The following is a 25,090-nucleotide window of genomic DNA, read 5'->3' on the forward strand; positions in this document are numbered from 1 at the left end:
CTTTATTATTGATAACTGATTTCTGTTGTCTAGGGGAGGTATATTTAGGCGTGTCTGGAGTGCTGGCCACCGTGGTGCTGGGGGTCACCATGAATGCAGGGAAGACTATGATTAGCCCTGAAGTCGAACATTTCCTCCACAGGTATGAACAGCTAAGATGCTTTTGTATGAAAATGTTACACAGGTGTTTTAAATGATGAATATAAATTTTACAAGTATGAACTTTAGAATAATTTACTGATAGGCCCAATATTCGTTTGAATACGTTTAATTGGTGAATAATAGCCACCAAAGATTGCCTGGTTCCATCTAAAAGAGAGTGGTATCATCTGCAAATTGTGATGTGTAACTTACCCTATATTTCCATATTATCTCTATGTTCCAATACGAGCCCTAGGTCATCTTGTGCAATGCATGCATACAGTAAAGCGATTATCACCAAATGAAATTGATATATCGTATGTTCAGATTTGTATATATACATCTTGTGCAATTTGAATCAAATCTTTCTGTAGGTTAATTTTCATCTGGTTTTGTTGGAAGAATCAAAATTTTAATTTATTTTATAAATTCTAAGCATACATTTATTTTTTTCTTTGGTTATATTTGCTGTTACTGTAAACATGTATATGTACATGTATTTGTCCTTAAATACAATCATATACAATGTATATATATTATATATATATATAGAGAGAGAGAGAGAGAGAGAGAGAGAGAGAGAGAGAGAGAGAGAGAGAGAAAGAGAGAGAGATCTGGGTATTCCTTTGTCATATACATGAGTTTACCAAGGCAAAATAGCTTCAACAATTTTCCATAAAGTTTCCTTTGGGGGGGGGGGGGGGGGGGGGGTGTTAAATTTCATAATTTTAGACATAGTGATTCAAAGCAGACACATCAATCAAACAGAAATAAACAATCAAATTTTATCAAGAATCTATAAGCAGGGTGGAAAGGAATGGTAACTTATTATTTTTGCAATAAATCCACAGCAACACAATTAGCTAGTTTATGAAACATGAATCTGCAATGCACTCTGCATCCCATCCTAATTTCCTCGACATTCAAAACTTTGATTGCTTGATCCACCCCATTTACTTGATCGTCTCAAATGCACATCAATTAGATACAAACATGCTCTTTAAGAATCTCTCTGTAAGTAAAAAAAATCCTAAAACAAAATCATGATCTGCATAAGTTATCACTGGTTAGTATTGTTCTAATTCTGAAGACAACTCATCGCCTTGGTGTATGGCGGGTATCTAGAGTTTATGTCTAATTCTGAAGACAACTCAACGCCTTGGTGTATGGCGGGTATCTAGAGTTTATGTCTAATTCTGAAGACAACTCATCGCCTTGGTGTATGGCGGGTATCTAGAGTTTATGTCTTTTTAAAAATTGTTTGTTCGTTTCATATGAGTACAGAAGTAATGAATGGCCATATCAAAAACTTCAAAGGGCTATGAAATGATTTACAATTATGTATTCTCTTTATGACTATTATGTCAGATTCTGGGAGACATTGGCATACATTGCTAATACCCTCATCTTCATCATAGTCGGCATGGTTATAGCAGAAAAAGCCATTTTTGAAATCCACGGAATTGACTGGTTCTACATGTTTGCTCTGTACTTCGGAATATTTGTTATCAGGTATGTGTTACTATATGATGGGTTTTTTCACACTCACACACACACCCTCCATGTCTACCTGTAATTCAAGTCACTAGACGTACTGTTGAATATGAAGTAATGAAAATAAAATTTTGGAATGATGAATGGACTGGAGAAAGCAATTTTTCTGTTGGAGCCCCTGGGTAATTAATTATTCAATAAAGAAAATAAACTACATATACCTTATTAAATGACAAGAAGTCCCATTTTCACATCTTGACATTTGTGAATTAATTTATTACTAAGTGTCCAATTACGCCCCTGAATGGGTGTAATAAGTTTGGTTTGGTGCCCTGATTGCCACAAAAGAATATTTATTCTAACAAGAATTGTTTGGTTTTGAGAAAAAACTCCAATCAAGTAAATGAAATGTATAATTTTTTACTGTAAATGTCATAAGCTTGGGGGGTGTCCCTGAAGCCGGGGAACATTAATGGTGTCTTGTGCAGGTAAACCTGTAAACAGTTAGCTGTTGGGAGTTTATTTTTTTTTTGTGTTGGCACATTGACAGACGATGTCATTATCTTAAGTACAGGCTAAATGAGGTAAACAACAATTATGTGTCTGGTGTGTGTTAAAAGCTCCATACGTCATTGCACACTTATTGTCTGTTGTCAGTGTTAACAGACACGCTGCACATGTACTTTGACAAGGGATAGGGTTTATCTTAGTCTTCAGAGCAGTTATGACTGGTCGTCTACATGTATATTTTCCCCTGCAGAAATAAGGCTGAAGTTTGTTAACCTTATTGTAAATCTGATTGATCGATCATGTCAAAAACACAATTAAGTGTTCATTTTTATCGTGATATCAAAATTAAGTGTGTTTAACAAATTTACATTTTTGGCTCAGAGATAAATTAATATTAAATTAAATGATTGAAATGAAAGTTATACTTAATTTGGATTTTAACGTGAATATGTATAATTTTGAACCAAACATCACATTTAATGTACATACATGTGTATACTGTTGTTGAGAATTATATACTGTCACCACAGGCTGAGGCACTTGTTTCATCATACATGGGTCACCCCCTCCTGACCCATGTATGAAACAAGTACCTGTGCTTGTGATTGCTATTTATATACTCTATAGACTAGTGATTGCTATTTATATATTTTATGAACAAGTGATTGCTATTTATATATTTTATGAACTAGTGATTGCTATTTATATACTGTTAAAGAGGACTAGTGATTGCTATTTATATACTGTTACAGAGTACTAGTGATTGCTATTTATATACTATTACAGAGGACCAGTGATTGCTATTTATATACTGATACAGAGAATTAGTGATTGCTATTTATATACTGTTACAGAGTACTAGTGATTGCTATTTATATATTATTATAGAGGACCAATGATTGCTATTTATATACTATTACAGAATACTAGTGATTGCTATTTATATACTGTATGAACTAGTGATTGCTATTTATATACTGTTACAAAGAACTAGTGATCGCTATTTATATACTGTTACAGAGGACTAGTGATTGCTATTTATATACCATTACAGAGTACTAGTGATTGCTATTTATATACTGTTACAGAGTACTAGTGATTGCTATTTATATACTATTACAGAGGACCAGTGATTGCTATTTATATACTATTACAGAGAACTAGTGATTGCTATTTATATACTGTATGAACTAGTGATTGCTATTTATATACTGTATAAACTAGTGATTGCTATTTATATACTGTATAAACTAGTGATTGCTATTTATATACTGTTACAGAGGACTTGTGATTGCCATCTTCAGTCCCATTTTGCGACACACAGGGTATGGTTTGTCTTGGCAGGAAGGGATGGTGATGACCTGGGGTGGGTTGAGGGGAGCAGTGGGCTTGGCCCTGGCCTTGCAGGTTGCCCATCATGAAGAGATTGACTCGGAAACTGTTGGCATTCGAGTAAGTACTGCAGAAGTGTTTCAGTAAGTAACAAAAATGTCAATATGTCACATTGTTTTAGACCTTTGGTCTTTTTGATACATGTGTTAATCTACACCAATGTCCATGTCTGGAGTTCAGAATGAATATTTATTCAGCTTTTGTGACTTTCAGGTTCTGATCCATGTCTCAGGGGTTGTGTTTCTGACTTTGTTGATCAATGCTACCACCTGTTCTACTCTACTTAAAGTCCTAGGTAACATGTGCTTTTTGGAGATCAGTAGTACACTGTAGTAACATATGGAAAAAGTACTCTTTTTGGATTGAATTCAAGAGTTGATATCTCTTTAAGATAAATGTTATTCCTTGTTATGAAGGATTATAGATCAATGCTCATTGAATAATGAATATATTGTTTGTTACCTAACTCACTGCAGGCATGAGTGACATATCCCCAGCTAAAAAGATGTCCATGGCAAATTCCCTGAGATTCCTGGAGGACATGAGAGAAAAGGCACTAAATATGCTGAAGTCAGACAGGTGAGAAATTAGCAGGAACTTCAGCAGATTAGCACGAGTTGTTGACAGCTCTCAGTTTATAGTGCTGAAGTCAGACAGGTAAGAGATTAGCAGGAACTTCAGCAGATTAGCACGGGATGTTGACAGCTCTCTGTCAGTTTCCTGTGCTGAAGTCAGAATGGTTGAGAGATTAGCAGGGATTTAAATGCTCTCAGCTCATTGTACCATTATCTTGAAAGACTGATTACAGAATCTTTTCAAATATTTCCATTTGATTGTGATGAATATTAAATGCAATTATGTCTTTATAAAGACAACTGAATTGAAAATTTTGTTATTTGTTAGAAATCCACAATTGTTATATGGTGAGATGTGGCTGAATCACATAATAGATAGGCTACATCTGAAAACTTAAAAAAAATTCTGTGGAAATTATCTCTTTTCACAGCAGGTTTCTGCTATTAAATCAGACAGGAAAAATGTGACTAGGTGGGGTTTTTTTCCCGTCAGCTTTTTAAAAAAAAAAATGAAATATGTATTTAATGTAATGAATTGCATGAAATAAAATTTACTTATCCACATACATGTAGATATCTTGTTCCAAATTGCAAAAAAATTATAAATGTACATGTAATGATTGATTATTCTCACAAATAAATGAAATTCTGGACCTGGAGAAATAACCACTTGAATTCTGCATCATAGGATGCATCGCTTTCAAAGATTTTCAAATCCATGTATATCATGGCCTTTAATTTAAACTCCAGTAACTATGTATTTGTAAATGTTTAATTACTGTAATTCAGTGAAGACACAATGCATGTATATACTGTAGATTCCTGATTTTACGCGAGTAATTGATTATCACAAAATCATTCATACAAAATGAATTCGTGAGTGTGCTGTTTGTAGCGGTCAGCCAGGTTTGATCGCCAATGTCCAGTTAGCTTGGTAGAGCACCTGACTAGAGTTTCTAGGGGCCGAAGTTCGAATCTTAGTCTGGTCTGTTGCATTTTCTCCCTGTTACATTTGGTGCCAATTGACCACCCCTTGTCTTTCCGGTGAAAGTCCTGCTAAGGGAAAAAAAAACTAGGTTGTATGTATTCGAGGGCAAAGACAAGTTTTAAAGGAGGGAGGAATGTAGCAGTCACTCGGGTTCGATTGCCAGTGGCCAGATAGCTTAGTTGGTAGAGCACCTGAATAGAGATTCAGAGGGCCTGGTTTCGAATCCCAGTCTGGTCCATTGCATTTTCTCCCTTCCTGTTACATTTGATGTCGTGACCATCTCCTGGAACTGACAGGTGAAAATGTCTGCCAGGGGATAAAGATCCTGGGTTGATGTCTTCAAGTGTGAAGACATTTAAGGAGGGAAGAATGTAGCGGTCAGCGGTCAGGGGGCCCGGGTTCAAATCCTGGTCAGATCCATTGTATTTTCTCCTTTTCTGTTACATGTTAATCAAGATATTTTACATGTGTATCAGTAATATCGAAAAAGAAAGCAAGTAATTTCATTTTGCAAGTGATGCTCCTCACTAAATTACGCTATGATAAATTCCTCGTGTATATTTAGGAAATAGATTTCAAAGAGTAAGAAATGTCTTCCTGAAGTCATTATTACATAGCTGTGGGTACTTATTTAGATTTTTGGCTGATGCTGACTGGGACACAGTGGAAAAGAGCTGTGAAATCGATGATCCATATAAAACCACAGAGGAGGAGGCAGAAGTGGAGGATTCGCTGGACATCCGGCCAAATGCCATCTGTCCCGAGTGTGACTCCAAACTGCCTGCCCAGTACACCAGAAAAGAACTCCGTGATATGACCAACGAAGCCATCCTCAGAATGCTCAAAGCTGAGAAGGTATGCTGCTTTAATTTATCAGAAATTATTTTCTATTAAAAATTTCAGAAAACATTAAGATAACAAAAGTTGTTTTAACAAAGTTATGAAAATTGAAAATTTATATCAATTAATTGAACAGTCAGGTAGTAAATGCTTACAAACATAAGATTCCTTGCATTTGGTGATATTCACATACCCATTACCATTCCTGATGCCAACTAGACAACAAGAGTATTATAGTATCAAAAGGGTACAACGTATGTTCCGAACTGTGATGGACATTAGGAAATTGGCATTAAAACGGCCGCATTGTGTGGATATACAATAAATAACTGGGTCCAGAAGGGATAGCTGGTATACCGACTAATAAGTACCGGGCAAAACCAGTGGCCCTGCATTGGGCGCAGGTACCAAGGATCCCAAATTTAGGTACTAGACATTTGGGTCCGAGATAGTTGAGAGCACATCTGTATACCCTGTTTCCCGGTGATTGCTTACTGGTCAGTAGTACTTCTCTACCCAAGTACTCCAGTACTAAGTCTCCCCTCCTGTTACGAGAGGTGGAGAGGGCCCCAAGCCTGCAGGCTTTGCTATGACCCCAATCGAAAACTTTTTACTTTATAACATTGCTCTATATGGCATACATTTGTAGACAACCTGTCTACCCAACATTGCGCCCACCATCATGCATGATGGCTGGGCAGGGAAACAACGAGCCAGATATGCTCACAACCCTCCCATCTATCCCTACGGACCCGCCACAGACATCGATATGATGTTCCTCCATTACTCTGGGGATACCTTCCCCTGGATGAGGGATAACAAACCCTTTCTTAGATGTTAGAAAGATTTGTTGCCAAGCTCAGCTAAGTGAGTACCAACAGTTTGTAGTATATATATATTGATGTATATATAGGAGAGAGGAGAAACTCTTTGGCTGGACCGGGAATCGAACCCGGGACCCCTGCATTACTAGTCAGGTGCTCTAACCACTGAGCTATCCAGGCCAACATCCACGGTCTGAATAGCCCTAATTACTACATTCCTCCCTCCTTAAACAGTCTTCGCCCTCGAAGACACATAACCCAGATTCTTCTGACCCCTGACAGGACCTGCGACTGCAAGACCAGGGGTAGTCAAACTCTTTGGCTGGACTGGGAGTCAAACCTGGGACCCCCTGCACTACCAGACAGGTGCTCTAACCACTGAGCTATCCAGGCCGATATCCACGGTCCGTATAGCCCTAATTACTACATTCCTCCTGCCTTAAACAGTCTTCGCCCTCGAAGACACATAACCCAGATTCTTCTGGCCCCTGACAGGACCTTCACCTGCAAGACCAGGGGTGGTCAACGGCACCAAATGTAGTAGATATATATAAATGTAAAGTATACTAGCATCGTAGAGTGCGCTCTAAATATACAAGTTCCTGGGAGACGTAGAGTTGGTCGGCCAATGCTATCTTGGAGAGAGCTGACGGAGAAAGATCGTAGAGAATGGAAGCTCTCTACTGTCGACCCTCAAGACCGGAAAGAATGGAGATCTGAGGTGAGATCTGCCATGCGTGCAGCTAGCCAGATACCTGGAAGGGGGCCCACTACCCGTGATACTGCACGGAAAATTCTTAGAGAGCGTCTGCTATGTTTCAGTGCTAATCTGCTCGTGTCTGGGAAAAGGAAGTGCTATCTGCACATTAACTCGTACTATGATGGCTTTGGTTTTGATTAATTTGTTCGATTTTTTAGATCGGCCAACATTGGAAAACAGTTGTTCCGTCAATTAAATGAGATTAATTTGGCATGAAGGCAAATTAATCTGTATTATATCAGTTATTACAAACAAAGTCAAAATCTGGAGACCAACACCTTGAGGTTAAAATTACGGAAGATTCTCATGAGTGGATACAATGCAGTATTCAACAGGGTCTGCATTTAGAAATATAAACTTGAAGAAATAAAACAGATCACCAACACATCATGAGAATGCAGTGTGAATTTTATTTGGTTGACTGGTTTCGAACGTTAAAAATGCGGCTGACGTTGCTATAAACAATAAAAAATGTGGAGATGTTTACAAACAAGAAATTCATATTATATAATGCATTATATAATATGAATTTCTCGTTTGTAAACACACTATATCTTTTACATAAAAACTTGAGAAACAATGAAAACCAGCTAATAATATCATACATGTATGTATTTGCGTTGTTAAGCAACTCCACATTATGTACACATCTCCGCATTTTTTATTGTTAATAGCAACGTCAGCCGCATTTTTTACTTTAGTAAATTCATTTCATGTAAAATTGTTCTGATGACGACCAACCAAAGGTCGAAACCGGTCAACCAAATAAAATTCACACTGCATTCTCATGATGTGTTGGTGATCTGTTTTATTTCTTCAAGTTTATATCAGTTATAAGAGAGGAAAGGCTGATGTTATTAGAATTGAATGCAGAATTAGGAATCTATCTCTTTGTATTCAAATTCAAAATGTTGGTGGTTTTTCTGACAAGTTTGTTGTTTCAGATGAGTTACTGGAGGCAGTTTGAACAAGGAATGTTGTCCCGTGAAGCTGTCAGGAAGTTGCATGACTGTACAGACATAGCAGCAGACAAACAGGGGAAGTAAGTTATTTATCACTGCCAGGTACATTTCACTCATCTCTTTCATGAAATTTATCTATTTGTGAGAAGAAAAAGTGATCTATACCAAGCATTTAATTGTAATTCTGTTTTAGATTCATAGATGTTGATGAAATAAAGAAAAGTTGGGAAGTGCCAAAGTTTTATGTAAATATCGTAAGTAGATCTGCAATATGGCTATTATTGTAATTCCCGATTGTATTTTGAGAATGAATCATTTTAAGACTGATGGTACATGTTATTCAGAACATTTTTGTTTGATAAATGTCTACAATTCATCTTTTTAAATCTCAGAAAAGATTTGTAATGAAGTTGATTGACGGGATAGACATTCCTGAGCCGAAGTCAGTGATTCTCCGTTACTTGTACCGAGTCACGCAGCACCATGCTTTCTACTTCACCATGGTATCCATTATCATCATCGACATGGTTAATGTGGCTTTGTCCATCGTTTGTCAGTACCACCCAGACTGGAAGGACAAACAGAACATCTTCCGCAGCCTGAACGTCCTCTTTGTGGCTTTGTACATTGTGGAGTGTGTTGTCAAGGTAACATCCTCTTTGTGACTTTGTACGTTGTGGAGTGTGTTGTCAAGGTAACATCCTCTTTGTGGCTTTGTACATTGTGGAGTGTGTTGTCAAGGTAACATCCTCTTTGTGGCTTTGTATATTGTGGAGTGTGTTGTCAAGGTAACATCCTCTTTGTGGCTTTGTACATTGTGGTGTGTGTTGTCTAGGTAACATCCTCTTTGTGGCTTTGTACATTGTGGTGTGTGTTGTCTAGGTAACATCCTCTTTGTGGCTTTGTACATTGTGGTGTGTGTTGTCAAGGTATCATCCTCTTTGTGGCTTTGTATATTGTGGAGTGTGTTGTCAAGGTAACATCCTCTTTGTGGCTTTGTATATTGTGGAGTGTGTTGTCTAGGTAACATCCTCTTTGTGGCTTTGTACATTGTGGTGTGTGTTGTCTAGGTAACTCCCAGTGTGTGGCTTTGTATATTGTGGTGTGTGTTGTCAAGGTAACATCCTCTTTGTGGCTTTGTACATTGTGGTGTGTGTTGTCTAGGTAACTCCCAGTGTGTGACTTTGTATATTGTGGAGTGTGTTGTCAGGGTAGCATTTGTTTGGTTTGTATGTTGTTTTATGAACCATTTGAGAGTTTTTCACTCATGTAGAGATGTCACTAGTTTTTGGTGAAATGTCACACATTTTGACCTACGCAAGGCACTTATGGTCATAGCAGAGAGGGTTCTTTATCGTGCCGATACCTACCATGACATTAGACCTCTGTTTGTAAGGTCATATCCAAAAGACCTATGACTATCACTTCTAATGTCAGGGGCTAGGGGAAGGAACAGCCACTACCTTTAAACATCTTGGGGTGAATTTGATTAAAGCCACTCTTGTGACACTAGAGTTGAATTTACGCTCAGTTATTACACTCCATATACATTGTATGAAAATGAAACATCTCGTGTTGTGTAGTGTTTGTTTACAATACAGAGGGTAGGAATGCAAGAAATGTAATATTAAAAAACCATTGTTGCATAACATAGACAATTGTTTTATATCTTCTGATTGCCATATACTCATTTAGAATTGCATTTTGTTGAATTTAAGTAAAAGACAATTAGAAAAATATCATTATAGTTGTATCATAATAAATTCAGCATTTCAACAGTTTGTGCATTCGCAAATGCTGTTAAAAGTTTCTTTTTAATTTCCAGTTCGATTTTATTTAAATCTAAAGTGAAGAAATTTCTTGAATATGTCAGAATCTTATTTTGTATCATGTTTTTAGTGACGCTTTACATTTCTAAGACTAAATGTTAACAAAAACTGCTAAAATTTGGAGTATGCTTGAGTAACACGAGTTCAACACTAGTGTAAAAAATTATACATTTTATTTTCAACTCTAGTTACCCGTGTAATTCATGTCGCTTAATCAAATTCACCTTTGGGTTTGACCCTGTGCTGGGACTGAGAGTTGAACCCAGGCTTTCCAATTAAGAAGCAAGCACCCTAATCACTAAGCTACAATGACTGATTTTAAGGTAACATCCCCTGTTTGGCTTTTTACATTAACTGTTGTCAACATAATGTCTTATTTGTGATATCATGCTGTGTGGTCAGGTAAGCTGAGAACCAATTTCAGAGAGGACAAAGTATAAACAAGAGGCAAGGCTTCATATATTGTTTGTCAGCAGTACTTTTTTTTTTTTACTGAAAAGGTGCTTGTTTTTGCCTATTATTCCAGGATGTGTGCTGTGTCATGTGCTTGTTTTGCTTTTGCTTGTAAACTTTTCTCATGCTTTTTGACAAGTGCTTAATTTTTGCTTGTTAACCCATGTTCTCTGAGGCAGGTGCTTGTTTTTGAAGTAAATTATGTTGTACTCTTTGACAGGTTCTTGTTTTGTTTGTTAATTTCTTACTGGGTTCATTGACAGGTGCTTGTTTTTGCCTGTTAACCCTTGGTGTGCTTTGTGATAGGTGCTTATTTTTGCCCCTTGATTGAACCTTGTGCTTTTTGACTGGTGCTTCCTTTTGCTTCTTAACCCTTTTGCTTTGTAACAGTTGCTTGATTTTAACATTAAACCCTGTTCTTTATGACAGATGCTTGTTTTTGCATGTTAACCCTTTTGCTTTGTAACAGGTGTTTGTTTTTTAATGTTAAACTTTGTTGTGCTTTTTGACAGTTGCTTGTTTTTGCCTGTTGACCCCTTTGCTTTATATCAGGTGCTGTTTTTGCCTGTTGACCCCTTTTGCTTTATATCAGGTGCTTTTTTTTTTGCCTGTTGATTCTATTTGCTTTATATCAGGTGCTTTGTTTGCCTGTTGACCCCTTTTGCTTTATATCAGGTACAGTGTACTTGTTTTTGCCTTTTGACCCCTTTTGCTTAATTTATATCAGGTGCTTATTTTGCCTGTTGACCCCTTATGGTTTATATCAGGTGGGTTTTTTTGTCTGTTGACCCCTTTTGCTTTATATCGGGTGCTTATTTTTTAACATTAAACCCTGTGTCTTTTGACAGGTGTTTGTTTTTAAACATTAAACCTTGTTGTGCTCTGTGACAGATGCTTGTTTTTCCTATGAAATCTTGTTGGGCTCTGTGACAGCTGCATTTTTTTTTTGCCTGTTAACCCTTTTTTTTTGACAGGTGCTTGTTCAGAGAAAAGAGTACATCAGGAATGGCTGGAACAGTCTGTGTGTGGCCATAATCTCCCTCGGTGTGCTGGACATCATTGTTGGTTTCACCCTTCCAGCTGTGTTTAGAGGTGACCATAAATCAGTGACAATCACTGTTGTCATCTTCATGCTATTCAGGATCATCCGATTATTCAGACTTCTGGAGGTTAGTGGCCAGTTTACAAAAATCTTAAGAATAAAGTTAAAATAATTCATTACTTCATTAAATGCAGATCTCTGAATGGGCAAAAGAAAGTAAAGCCATTGATGATAAAACTTGGGACTTTACTTCAGACACAGTGATGTTTAAAAGCTGATTATAATGTGATAAAACTTGTATTCTTGACTATAGACATTGTGATGCTTAGCTAAATGTGAGATGATAAAACTTTTGGACTTTACTTCAGATCCAGTTTTGTGATGTAATGGGTCTATATATTCCAGTCTTGTGACGTAATGGTCTATATATTCCAGTCTTGTGATGTAATGGGTCTATATTCCAGTCTTGTGATGTAATGGGTCTATATTCCAGTCTTGTGATGTACAATGTAATGGGTCTATATATTCCAGTCTTTTGATGTAATGGGTCTATATTCCAGTCTTGTGATGTAATGGGTCTATATATTCCAGTCTTGTGATGTAATGGGTCTTGTGATGTACAATGTAATGGGTCTATATTCCAGTCTTGTGATGTAATGGGTCTTATATTCCAGTCTTGTGATGTAATGGGTCTTGTGATGTACAATGTAATGGGTCTATATTCCAGTCTTGTGATGTAATGGGTCTTGTGATGTACAATGTAATGGGTCTATATTCCAGTCTTGTGATGTACAATGTAATGGATCTATATATTCCAGTCTTTTGATGTAATGGGTCTATATTCCAGTCTTGTGATGTAATGGGTCTATATATTCCAGTCTTGTGATGTAATGGGTCTTGTGATGTACAATGTAATGGGTCTATATTCCAGTCTTGTGATGTAATGGGTCTTGTGATGTACAATGTAATGGGTCTATATTCCAGTCTTGTGATGTAATGGGTCTATATTCCAGTCTTGTGATGTAATGGGTCTATATATTCCAGTCTTGTGATGTAATGGGTCTATATTCCAGTCTTGTGATGTAATGGGTCTATATTCCAGTCTTGTGATGTAATGGGTCTATATATTCCAGCCTTTGATGCCATTAGTGGTGAAGCTACTAAAACGTCAGATCAGTAAACAGCTGAGCTATGGCTACGATGTGGGGAGGGGATATGTGGCTGGAGAAGAAGAGGTCAGGAAACTGATTGACCACATGGTGGACCAGAAGGACATCGCCAAGAACCTCAAACAGTCAAGTGACAATGGGCGCCTGGATGTCATCAGGTGTCTTGGTAAGAATTGACAAAATTATATCTCCACAACAGAGTGGTGGTGGGAGGTAATATTTTGCTTGTGTATTCATGTTGGGTTTTTTTTTGTCAGCCTGTGTGTAAAGAGTAAATGAACAGCTCTAATCCAACATTAACCTACACTGTAGCATGAAAGAATTCATTTTGCTTAAAGATCTAAGATCTTAGTTCCTGTTTATCATCAAATTCAGTGTAAAAGCCCAAGGCTATCATTGGTTTGAGATTACAATGTTTCTGTTTTGCAAGCTTTTGAAAATATTTTTATCAGAAATCAATGGCACTTGCAGATCTGGAGATGCTATTCTAGCTACTTTTGAGATTACAGGTCAAGGACACTGGAAAGAAAATCGTGAAATGCTCACATTTTGAAGAAAAGTCCCATTCTGTACAGCCATTGTTCAGTCATATTAGTATACGTAGCTGTGCAGAAACTAGGAAACACTTTCACAAAGATTTTGTGTTAAAGATTTTCAGATACTGTAAAACACTGCAGGCTAGCAGCAACCTCTATCGTTCAAATATGTACTAATATTGTCTACAGTAATGTATTGTTATTGACCATAAAGTTTTACTTGGACAGGAATGTTACAGAAACAACACCCAGACATTGCCCTGTCAATCAAAACTCGTCAGGCCATCCGCAGCGTCCTTAACAATCTTAGGGATGGTGTCCATGAACTCTTGATGGATGGAATCTTGGAGGAGGCAGAGGGAACCAAACTAGAAAAGGTGAGGGCAAACTTCACATCAATTTATGATGAGGGCAAACTTCACATCATGAAAAGTTGTTAGTAAATTCACACACACAAAAATGTGATGGTAAATTCACACCATGAAAAAGTGAGAGTAAGCATTTTACTATGAAAAGGTGAGGGTAAGTGTCGCACCACAAAAAGGTGAGGGTAAGTGCCGCACCACAAAAAGGTGAGGGTAAGTGTCACACTCCATAAAAAGGTGAGGGTAAGTGTCACACCGCAAAAAGGTGAGGGTAAGTGTCACACCATGAAAAGGTAAGGGTAAGTGTCACACCACAAAAAGGTGAGGGTAAGTGTCACACACCATGAAAAGGTGAGGGTAAGTGTCACACCATTAAAAGGTATCTTAAATTGATGGCATAAATTAGATATTTTCCATGATAACAAATTTCACAGAATGTTGTTACCTGTTGTAGATGGTAGAAGAGAAGATGAAAAGGTTATTGAATTTCCCGCCCAATCTGCCGTTACCTCCTCCTGAATTTATGCTGAAGCACGTTTTCTGGCTCCGTAATGACACCAAACTCATCTCCTACATCAAGGTATCTCTTGAAAAATGTTAAACCATAACAAAGATTGCAGTAAGATTATGACATGAATGATACAGAAAATTGCATATCTATTTTTACAATGAATGGTCTCTTATAATCTAATTTTAACTTCTGTGATCCAACTTGTTTGGGATATTGTTGAATGTTTTAAATAAAATTGCAAGAGTAGAATTTTTTTCCCCAGATGTTTAGATTTTTAATTAGATTTTTATTTTATTTTAATCTCTTTCCCCCCCCCCCCCCAATGTCCTTTTTAAAAGCTAAATTCTAGAATGAATAGCACAAGACTGTCGCAGTAAGCAGCATTATTTTGCATCAAAACAAAATGATTTTAATTACATGTAAATTGATAAAAAAAATAACATAAATCAATGTGTTTGACAGAGCCAGGCCAAACTAATCAGCTACAACTATGATGATGTGATTATCCATGAGGGAGATCCGCCGGGCGGAATCTACATCCTCGTGTCTGGAATGGTGCGGGTGAGTGTTCACTGGCTTAGATTTACAAATGCTAAGAAAAACGTGTCATCACTTGTGTAGCAGACTGACGGGTTTGTACGCTGGTGACCAGATTACCCAGAGTGCCTCACTAGAGTTTAAAGTGGTTTGGACTGAAATCCTAGGTAATCTGATTCATTACATTTTCTCCCAGCCTTTAACAGTCTTTATGATGTTTACCCTTGCAGATCAATAAGGCACACCAGGTTTGTATGGTATATATATACAGTGGAGCCTTGTTAATCCGGACACTGGTTCCCAGCAAAATCGTCCGGATAAATGAAGCGTCCGGATAACTGAATAACATATTTTCTATCTTTACATAAGTAACCAGTATGCTTACTTTATTGATAGGTAGTGAATTAAACACATTCTATCATTGGATTTAATCATTTGCATTAGTAAAACAAATATAATAATGTTAACATTTACATGCATTTCAAAGGACTAAAATTGAAATATACGTGTGCAGTGTATTTACCTATGCTTACATTGTACATGTATATTAGCACTATAAATAAATTAATCTACAAAACTGTGTACCGTATGCACTAAAACAAATAATGAAGCACTATATGTAACTATAAATAAATAAATCATTAGTAACTAACATAATCATTTACACTTCAAACATTTCATCACACTTTTACTTCTTAAAGATGCCGGTCATTTCCATATGTCACAATTTACGGGTTCGGCAGTCTGTTAAAACAATCTTCATCGTCCAAAGTTGATTTAAGAATTTTGTGTTTATCATGTCAGTTAACTGACATATCATCACACATCACCTAATTTAAGGGAGGTGCTGACAGGGTACAGGCAATCGCTTCAATTAGACAGTTTGGCTTGTTTTCTTTACGGATTGCTAAAATTGTCCGACACAGACCTTCCCTCAAAAAAATTACTGTCCGGATTAATGGTACAATTTTCAACGCATTTTAACGTTTTGTAGTAAGGAATGACCGTCCGGATCCGGAACGTGAATTTCCGGATTAATGATGCAAAATAATGTATAAAAATTCCATTCCCTAGAAAAATCGTCTGGAAGGTGAAGCGTCCGGATTAATGGCGTCTGGATTATGGAGGCTCCACTGTATTGTGCTATAACATTGCTCTTAGACAACTTCTATTATAGTGATACTTCTGTACTCCTTTTAAATTTGAAGGGAAAAGTTGAGTTTGTAGGCACCTTTCTTGATTGTTTTGTAGTCTGCGATTTTTTTTATATATAGAATTCTTTACTTTTCATATAATATAGAACTACATGTATTTTATTTCACAGAAAACTCTATAAATAGTATTTAGATTTTTAGTGTCATACATTTGGTACCACTAAAAGTAGATATTTTTCACTGACATACAGATGATTTCACATAGATAAATTATTAAAAGAGCACAGTTTTTAGCATTTTCCTGTGAAAAATTACTCAATTGTTTATTACAAATTATTATTTACCACCAAATACACATGTACAATTTGTATGTATTTAAGAAAACCTGTTACATTTGTTTGAAATGTTTCTGATGAAAATCGTATCTTTCTGCATAATGCCATATAAAAGAAGTCAAGTATGTGGAAAGTTTACCATTGTGTATGACTCTAGCTGTTACTTTCTATTACATCATGTGGAGTACACTCATGACTCACTGTACTTGCTATCATGTGGAGTACACTCATGACTCACTGTACTTTCTATCATGTGGAGTACACTTATAACTCACAGTACTTTCTATCACATCATGTGGAGTACACTCATAACTCACTGTACTTTCTATCACATCATGTGGAGTACACTCATGACTCACTGTACTTTCTATCATGTGGAGTACACTTATAACTCACAGGACTTTCTATCACATCATGTGGAGTACACTCATAACTCACTGTACTTTCTATCACATCATGTGGAGTACACTCATGACTCACTGTACTTTCTATCATGTGGAGTACACTTATAACTCACAGGACTTTCTATCACATCATGTGGAGTACACTCATAACTCACTGTACTTTCTATCACATCACGTGGAGTACACTCATGACTCACTGTACTTTCTATCATGTGGAGTACACTCATAACTCACAGTACTTTCTATCATGTGGAGTACACTTATAACTCACAGTACTTTCTATCACATCACATGGAGTACACTCATAACTCTCTGTACTTTCTATCACATCATGTGGAGTACACTCATGACTCACTGTACTTTCTATCACATCATGTGTACACTCACGTGATTTCCACTATGCTTTTTACCACATCATGGAGTGTACACACGACTTTAACTGTACTTTTTACAAAATGATGAGGTGCACACACTGCACTTTCTACCCCTTTATGTGGTCAGCTCTATATTCTTATATCTGACAGAAAATCAGATTTCCTTTCTTTATCAAATTATTTTGGCACACATATAGTCTCAAATTTTATAGAGAATTAGAGAAATGATTTAGAAAGTAGGAACAATTTACATGTAGACTTTGGGGCGAGATCAGAAGTTCAATGTTTGACAAAAAACTAAATTCACATAGTACTGTTTATTCGCAAATGAAAGTGTACATAAATAAAAGTATTAAATATTAAATGTTCATTAAAATGTAATATTATTATGTGGTTTTTAACAGTCACTTGTCTTTTTTCTTTTTCCATTAAAGTGTAATTAATGTTGGATGACAGAAACTTACGGAAGTTTTTATCCCCCCTCCCCCTAAATATTTGAATTTAGATTTTTATCCAACAATGATATCTTTTGATCTCGCCCATTATGAGATCTTGCTTTTCTTAGTTGGAGTCCACCATACAGCCTGGGAAGCCAATAATCTACGAAGGCAAACCGACCAGTGGCTCAGAACTGCAGATCAAAGCCAACCTGATTGACTTCTTGACCTCGGGGAATATCATCGGGGAGATGGGTCTGCTTACCAAGCGACCCCGATCAGCCACTGTCACATGCGAAACCTCAGTACAGGTAAAGCTAATATTGTGGGGTCCTTCATACAACTATAGTATTTAGAATATGAGTTGGGTAATTGCACTGGATGTTTTTATTGCAAAGAAGTAGTCATAGTCCTGTGTGATTTGCCCATGAATTTTGAATTAGTTTCTGATAGCCCATAATTTGATATTTATAGGTTTAAAAGTATCCATACAACCCAAATGGCATACAATTCAGCAAAATGCAATCTCCTCTTTTGACTATGATGTCATATTAGGTACATGATTCATAATTTGAGCAAAATCCAAATGTACAGTACCATGGTGTCTGCAATCATCCTTAGTTTTAAGATAATTGGAGAACCACTGCTTTTTTTGCATTTTTTCCCCAGAATGCTGAAAATTGGCTGCTTTATATCATAAACACTACTGTTTACATCATATCTAGAAATTGACTTTAGGTGCACTTGCACTCTTATTTATGTTCTCAATATACAGATACTTATGTTGTATATTTACATCAGTAGTATAACCCAGGTTTTATAGCTTATGATAGATAGGCCTTACAATGCCTTACTGCATCCTATAAGTATTATTTCTCATACTAAAATGTTTTATCAAAAATGATCGATATAAGTGATATAATGGAATACAACCATTTCTCACATTATCACCACTGTGAGATCGACTTTACCCATGTGAGACAGCCATGTGAGATTTTTCTGTCTCACACTGCTGTGACATAATTTGATTATGATGTCATATATTTTCTATGATTTACGTTACACTGTGAAGATTTACGTTACATGGTGAAGTAAAAATATTTTGCATTATCTTTAAATTTTGATGTAGTATATAGCTTTCTGGTGGACAACCTTGGGTTTTTTAGTGTACAATTACAGTGTAAACCATTTTCGGGTATGCTCTTTCTGCCTATCTAATTAGTTTTTGCATCGAAGTTCAAATGAGGATTTTGATAATTTAGAATTTTCTTAAAACTCCTAAATTTATGCACTAAACTGTAGGTAAAATGTGAGAAAAATAATCCTTCATTATTTACTCGTGTGGGATAGGGAAATTCCACCTCTGGAACAAGATTTGCTGTCTAAGGACTCTGCAAAGCCTCATCCTAGACTGTGAATCTTGTCCCCTCTGTGGAATTTCCCTATCCCACACTCATACTAATGAAGGATTCTATTAATCTTATTTTGCTCTCTGCTGACACTACACATCTGTCCTGCAGGAATTATCATACTATTGTAATGTAAGGGATGAACAATATATTGACAGTCAGTGATTTATCAACTAATCATGATTAACCATGTGTTTGCTGTATTTAGGAACTGTTTATCAGCTAATGATTAACCATGTGTTTGTATTTAGAAATTGTTTATCAGCTAATCATGATTAACCATGTGTTTGTATTTAGGTACTGTTTATCAGCTAATCATGGTTAACCATGTGTTTGTATTTAGGTACTGTTTATCAGTGGTGAAGACATGGAAAAGGCAATGTTGGAATTCCATGACAGTGAACCTTCACTGGAGTACAGACTGTGGCATGTGTGTGCCAATCGAATCGCTACCTCCATACTTATGAAACAGCCCGCCTACCAGGTTAGTATATATGTATTGCCTCTACACTGATGAAACAGCCCGCCTACCAGGTTAGTATATATGTATTGCCTCTACACTGAGATGAAACAGCCTGTCTATCAGTTCAGTATTCTTATATTGTGTCTACACTGATGAAACAATAACTATAAAGTCAGTATTAACAAATCATCTCCATTCTAATGAAATAGCCCACCTAGCAGTATATACTCATATTTTATCTAAAATTCTTCCTAAAAGAGATAAAAAAAACTTGTGTGTAATTGTTTATTTTGTTATTTCCTGTCATGTGTTGATAAACAAGAGCTAAGCAGCTGGTGCTTTGTTGTTTCAGGGCTGGACTAAGGAAAAGATAAAGTTACAGCTTGAAAACTCATACCTCCTGGATTCAGATGATATTGACATCTTCACAGTGGATGCAACCATGAGTGATGTTGTTCTCATCAATGGTAATTTCATGTAGTGATATAAGATACAGTTGTGCATAAATTTGGCCCTTAAAAAGAGTAAAATTCAGAGAGACCAAATAGAACTAATTTCCTTTAGTATAAAAATAGGTACATGTACAAGGACTGCCAAATGTGTTATAAATTGATATTCTACTAGACTCGTATGCATTTTATGTGTATGACATCATAATTTAGACAGAAATTGTCTCATTTGTTTAAAAACGTAAGAAAATGTATGATTTGAACATAAGTTTTGCCAACATGTTACATATCATATTGTACTGTGTAAGCTCCATATGTATATTAGTATTGTTTTGCTTGAGGCCTTGACTATATATATTTTGTTCTTGAAGACATATACATGACCTCATGGTCATATGATTGTTTAACGGGAAATGTGTCAATTTCAACTCCTTATATATCTTATCTTTCATCATAATTTCTGTGGAGATTCTGAATTAAATCCTTAAACACTTTATATCATTTGATGACATTGCAATTTTCAGGACATGCCCAGAATGTATTTACCAGAGAAGCATTTTCAGCTCCATGTTATATTCCTTGGACTGTTCTTAAACTAGAACTTCAGGTAGATATAAGCATCAGTAGTAAATCAAAGTCTCGTGCAAACTTGTTTTGAGCTTGAACAAAATTGTGTTTACTACTTTACATATCTTTCTTTGTAGCCTGAGAAGGGACCTAAGACGGTACTACTGATTGTCCCGACAGAAATGGGTCAGCCTACCCACTCCCAGCACGTGTCTGGCCATGACACCAAGCACGGACATGGGGCCTTCGTTCGGTCCATCAGCCAGCTGTGTCTGAAACATGCCTCCAACCACCGCAGCAAAGTCATGTCAAAGTGGAAGGTAAATAAACCTCACCCTGCATTCTCGGGCTTCTCCCGCCCTCGTCTACAGTCCTGTCCTTGTGTCAGTCCTCACCCGCTTATCCCCCTTTCCTCCGAAGTTCACCACGGAGATCGACGGAGTACGATGGCTGTGGTGTGTGATGGTGCCACAATCTTAGAAGAGGAGGAGGGGGGCACATGATTTCTGTGGCTCCGTGTTTGTCTGACATTACGTGGTGTTGTGTGATTTGAACTCGTATTTGTTTGTGACGTTAGTTCCTGTCAATGTGACAAAGCCTCATCTTACAGTTCTTCTGACGTCTGTATGGTCAATGTTTTAAGTTGTTGAGAGAGTAGTGTCGTGAATATACTTCTGCTAGTGAGTAATACAGTACAATTTTATACAGTTTCAGTTGCCTGTCTGGACTGATATGGGGACTATCACCATTTAAATTATAGATTTATTAATGTCCAAAACTATTGAAATTATTTCAGATTAATGAACAGCTTCAGGTACTTTTATAATTGTCATTTTCTTATTTTTCATTGAAAATTTTGTTGAAATGGATGTGTATACATTCTCATATATATAGCATCTTATTGAATATCAAGAAATGAAGTACCTGGTAAATCTTAGGTGATAAACTATGTAAAGATATATGTTCTCCTGTAGATGACAATATCTGTTTGCTACCATTTATTTCCATATTTAATTCCATATACAGCTGTATACACATTTAATTCCATATACGCATTTAATTCCGTATACATATTTATTTCCATTTACACATTTAATTCCGTATACACATTTAATTCCATATACACATTTAATTCCACATACAGCTGTATACACATTTAATTCCATATACGCATTTAATTCCACATACACATTTAATTCCATATAATACACATTTAATTCCGTATACTCATTTAATTCCATATACAGCTGTATACACATTTAATTCCATATACAGCTGTATACACATTTAATTCCATATACGCATTTAATTCCATATAATACACATTTAATTCCATATAATACACATTTAATTCCGTATACTCATTTAATTCCATATACACATTTAATTCCATATACAGCTGTATACACATTTAATTCCATATACAGCTGTATACACATTTAATTCCGTATACACATTTAATTCCATATAATACACATTTAATTCCGTATACACATTTAATTCCATATACACATTTAATTCCATATACAGCTGTATACACATTTAATTCCATGTAAGCATTTAATTTCGTATACATATTTACATGTAATTCCATATTCACATTTAATTCCACATATTCACATTTAATTCCACATATACACATTTAATTCCATGTTCATACATTTATACACATTAAATTCCATGTACTTACATTTATACACATAAAATTCTGCATACACATTTATATACATGTACATTTAATTTCATAACACATATAATTCCAAATACACATTTAATTATTCATTGTAAATTTTGCTGCAACTGTCATATATGATAATGAATATAAACAAAGCATATCTTCTTGTAGAAAATAAGGACGGTTAAGGTTTCTATTTTGATGAATTTATTCGTTTGTTTTATTGTTTATTGTTTCTTTTGTTTTTAATTGTTACTGTGTTCTATATTAATATGAATGTGAAATATTTCCTTAATTTCGATAACATTGAAGGGCACTTGTTTATCGATTCACATACGTTTGAAGAAAAAAACCTATGTATTGTGTAACATATGACATTGATTTGATTTATATGCAAATGATCCAAACTTGTTTTAAATGTAGTAAAAGATCAAGCCAGTGTGTTCAATGACCTTCGACAATGACAAAACATGTGGTGTATGAATGACTATGATTGCAGTGAATTAGTTGAAACTATATAAATTTATGTAGATGTATATACACAATTAACCTCGTATTTTGATTAGGAATCAGTAAAAAAGAATAGTAGGAAGAAGAGGTAGGCATTTAGACTCACACTGGTGTTCCTCTGCACATTGCTTTGCTGCTTCCCATAACAATATTGATAGCTGATAGTTTAATATTTTGTTGACTCACGGAAAATGACTCGTCTAAATTCAATGTGCAATTTACAAACTAACATAAATTTAAAACTCACCTGCCTGCACCGGGTACAAGTGGAAACAATTCGTGTTTTATTAATACATGTAGTATGTATTACATCATAACTAATGCACTCTGATGTTAAAATGTCTTAACTTTCGTTGTCACATGCTGGTCTGTAATTTATCTGTTGAATGTCTAGCAAGCTGTGGTAAGAGGCTCACTTAATTACTAACACACTAATCATTTCAGAAAATCCAGCAAGCTAAGAGCTTAGGAATTTTGACCAACAAAAATGTGGACTTGTCGTCCGACCACAAAACCCATGTCAAATTATTCAATGAGGAAAATGAAGAGCCTAATCGGTGAGTACGGGAACCAGGCTTTGAAGGGAACCAGTTTTCTTATTGTTGCCCTATATGTACATTCAAAATTCTGCAGAATAAAACCAATTCATTGATGACAAATTAATAGCAATATACAATGATTATATGATTTTGAACTATACTCTTATTAATTTTACATCTCTAATATAAATGTTAATTTTATTTGTATCCCAGAATGCTGTGGTTAGACAGGTATCTGTTGTACTGTTCACTAACTCATTACATCTGTGTTCACTAACTCAATACATCAACATTGAAAATTTCTGTTGATTGCACTAACATGCACAATCATGTTTAGAATACATGTATATGATTAAATGTTTCACAAATGAATTTGATACATTGTATCTCTGTGTGTGTGTATATATATATATATATATATATACATGTATATTCACATGTTATCTGTGAATAATTTAGCATGTCAGAATTTCTATTTTACGCTTAAACATGATGTATAAAATTTTAATTTTTGTTCTATCTAGCTGTATGTACACTGGCTCTTACAAACACCATTATTTGACCTCTATAACTTTGTACATACACAGAGAGAGGACACTGTTTGCGGGAGTTCGAGCCTCGACCCCCGGTCTGTTGGAGGGGAGACCACTTCGTTCCCTGTCCATGGATTACCAGCCCAGTCATTCTGATGCTGACTTAGAACCACGAACAGTCGTGCGGCGGTCAATTAGTGCTGACCCTGCCCAGTCTAGCAGTGGATCCAGCCAATCAGAGAATAACTCTTCAAGTTTCCACAGTACTACATCGAATGCCAGTGTGTACAGTCCAAATGTAGTTGATCCAAACTTTATTCTTCACACCAAAATCATTGAGGAGAATGAAGAAATTGTGTCTCCAGATGAAAGCCCCTCCCCCACTTTGAAAAATGACAGAAAGAAGAAGGAGCATGCACACTTTGGCCCCACCCACTATGTGGGTGAGAGAAAAGAGTTTTTATCAGACACAAGTTCCTCTTCTGAAAGCCCAGTTTGTGATCGAGCTGACTCGGTGATTGACACAAACATTAACAGTGTAAACGAAAACGTTGGAAATCACATACCAGAATCAACGCCAAATATAGAGACATACAGTAGTATGGCAGACAACACACCAGACCAATCAAAGCTGGACGGACTGACAGACGGAATGTATGTCTGTTCCCTGACCGTGGGAAATGGCCATCCAAAATTATCTCGGGTAGACCGAGAAGAAACCAAATTCTGACCCACTTCCCTCAGTTAAAATTTATTCTAAATGTGTCTCTAAATCATTTTATAAATGTATGTCTCAGCTGTGGTTTCCAGTTATGTGATGTACAATGTAGGATATAATGATCCTGTTAGAAAACACACACATATTGTACCAGAGTGAATTCCATGTGTAACTCTACCTGTCTGTCTAATATCTCCATCTATCTATCTATAGTTTGTCATTCTATCAATCTGTTTATATTTATCTATCATCAATCTACCTGGTTTTGAATTATTTTTATGATACCTACAAAGAACAAATTCTTAGTTTTAATAGTTTTAGTATGGTGTATATTTAGTTGTAATGAAATCTGTAAACAGATGTATTCTAAAAACACATGATTTAAGTTATCAATAGATATTTAAAAATTTTGTTATATACATATTGAAATATAACACTTATTGTATACAATAAAAATTGTCAAGTGGATTTTCAAGTATTTACTAGCTTCACTTTCACAAAATTATTACACTCACTGCAAACAAGGTTAAGGGATGGAACTGAATAAGAATCATTATGTCTCCCCTCTTCTAGGGGGAGACATTGTTTTTGTACT

At 36.0% G+C, this 25,090-nt stretch overlaps 1 protein-coding gene and 1 non-coding gene across 13 annotated transcripts in view; one reads left to right on the forward strand and one right to left on the reverse strand.

Annotated features, from left to right (window-relative positions):
- The window catches only part of LOC125646084 (sodium/hydrogen exchanger 10-like), a 30,728-nt gene extending 5,765 nt beyond the window's left edge, over window positions 1-24,963 (forward strand). Inside the window, exons 6-30 of one of the 12 annotated variants that reach the window (XM_056140041.1) lie at window positions 34-142; window positions 1,510-1,653; window positions 3,426-3,597; window positions 3,751-3,832; window positions 4,014-4,116; window positions 5,736-5,955; window positions 8,469-8,566; window positions 8,680-8,740; window positions 8,879-9,133; window positions 11,743-11,937; window positions 12,944-13,145; window positions 13,744-13,892; window positions 14,335-14,460; window positions 14,854-14,952; window positions 15,159-15,176; window positions 17,761-17,943; window positions 19,385-19,525; window positions 19,857-19,971; window positions 20,478-20,560; window positions 20,658-20,840; window positions 21,317-21,334; window positions 22,367-22,384; window positions 23,150-23,262; window positions 23,458-23,475; window positions 23,832-24,963. In XM_056140041.1, the coding sequence (XP_055996016.1) occupies window positions 34-142; window positions 1,510-1,653; window positions 3,426-3,597; window positions 3,751-3,832; window positions 4,014-4,116; window positions 5,736-5,955; window positions 8,469-8,566; window positions 8,680-8,740; window positions 8,879-9,133; window positions 11,743-11,937; window positions 12,944-13,145; window positions 13,744-13,892; window positions 14,335-14,460; window positions 14,854-14,952; window positions 15,159-15,176; window positions 17,761-17,943; window positions 19,385-19,525; window positions 19,857-19,971; window positions 20,478-20,560; window positions 20,658-20,840; window positions 21,317-21,334; window positions 22,367-22,384; window positions 23,150-23,262; window positions 23,458-23,475; window positions 23,832-24,507 (3,581 nt within the window). In that variant the 3' untranslated portion in view covers window positions 24,508-24,963. Of the gene's footprint in view, window positions 1-33; window positions 143-1,509; window positions 1,654-3,425; window positions 3,598-3,750; window positions 3,833-4,013; window positions 4,117-5,735; window positions 5,956-8,468; window positions 8,567-8,679; window positions 8,741-8,878; window positions 9,134-11,742; window positions 11,938-12,943; window positions 13,146-13,743; window positions 13,893-14,334; window positions 14,461-14,853; window positions 14,953-15,158; window positions 15,177-17,760; window positions 17,944-19,384; window positions 19,526-19,856; window positions 19,972-20,477; window positions 20,561-20,657; window positions 20,841-21,316; window positions 21,335-22,366; window positions 22,385-22,761; window positions 22,794-23,149; window positions 23,263-23,457; window positions 23,476-23,768 lie in introns of all 12 variants that reach the window. The other 11 variants (XM_056140038.1, XM_056140045.1, XM_056140044.1 and 8 more) reach the window with 11 other exon arrangements.
- Trnat-agu (transfer RNA threonine (anticodon AGU)) lies at window positions 6,872-6,945 on the reverse strand. The gene has a single exon. It is a non-coding gene; the product is annotated as a tRNA-Thr (tRNA).
- Window positions 24,964-25,090: the final 127 nt, after the last annotated feature.

The sequence above is a fragment of the Ostrea edulis genome, chromosome 6, assembly GCF_947568905.1.
Source record: "Ostrea edulis chromosome 6, xbOstEdul1.1, whole genome shotgun sequence".
Taxonomy (NCBI): domain Eukaryota; kingdom Metazoa; phylum Mollusca; class Bivalvia; order Ostreida; family Ostreidae; genus Ostrea; species Ostrea edulis.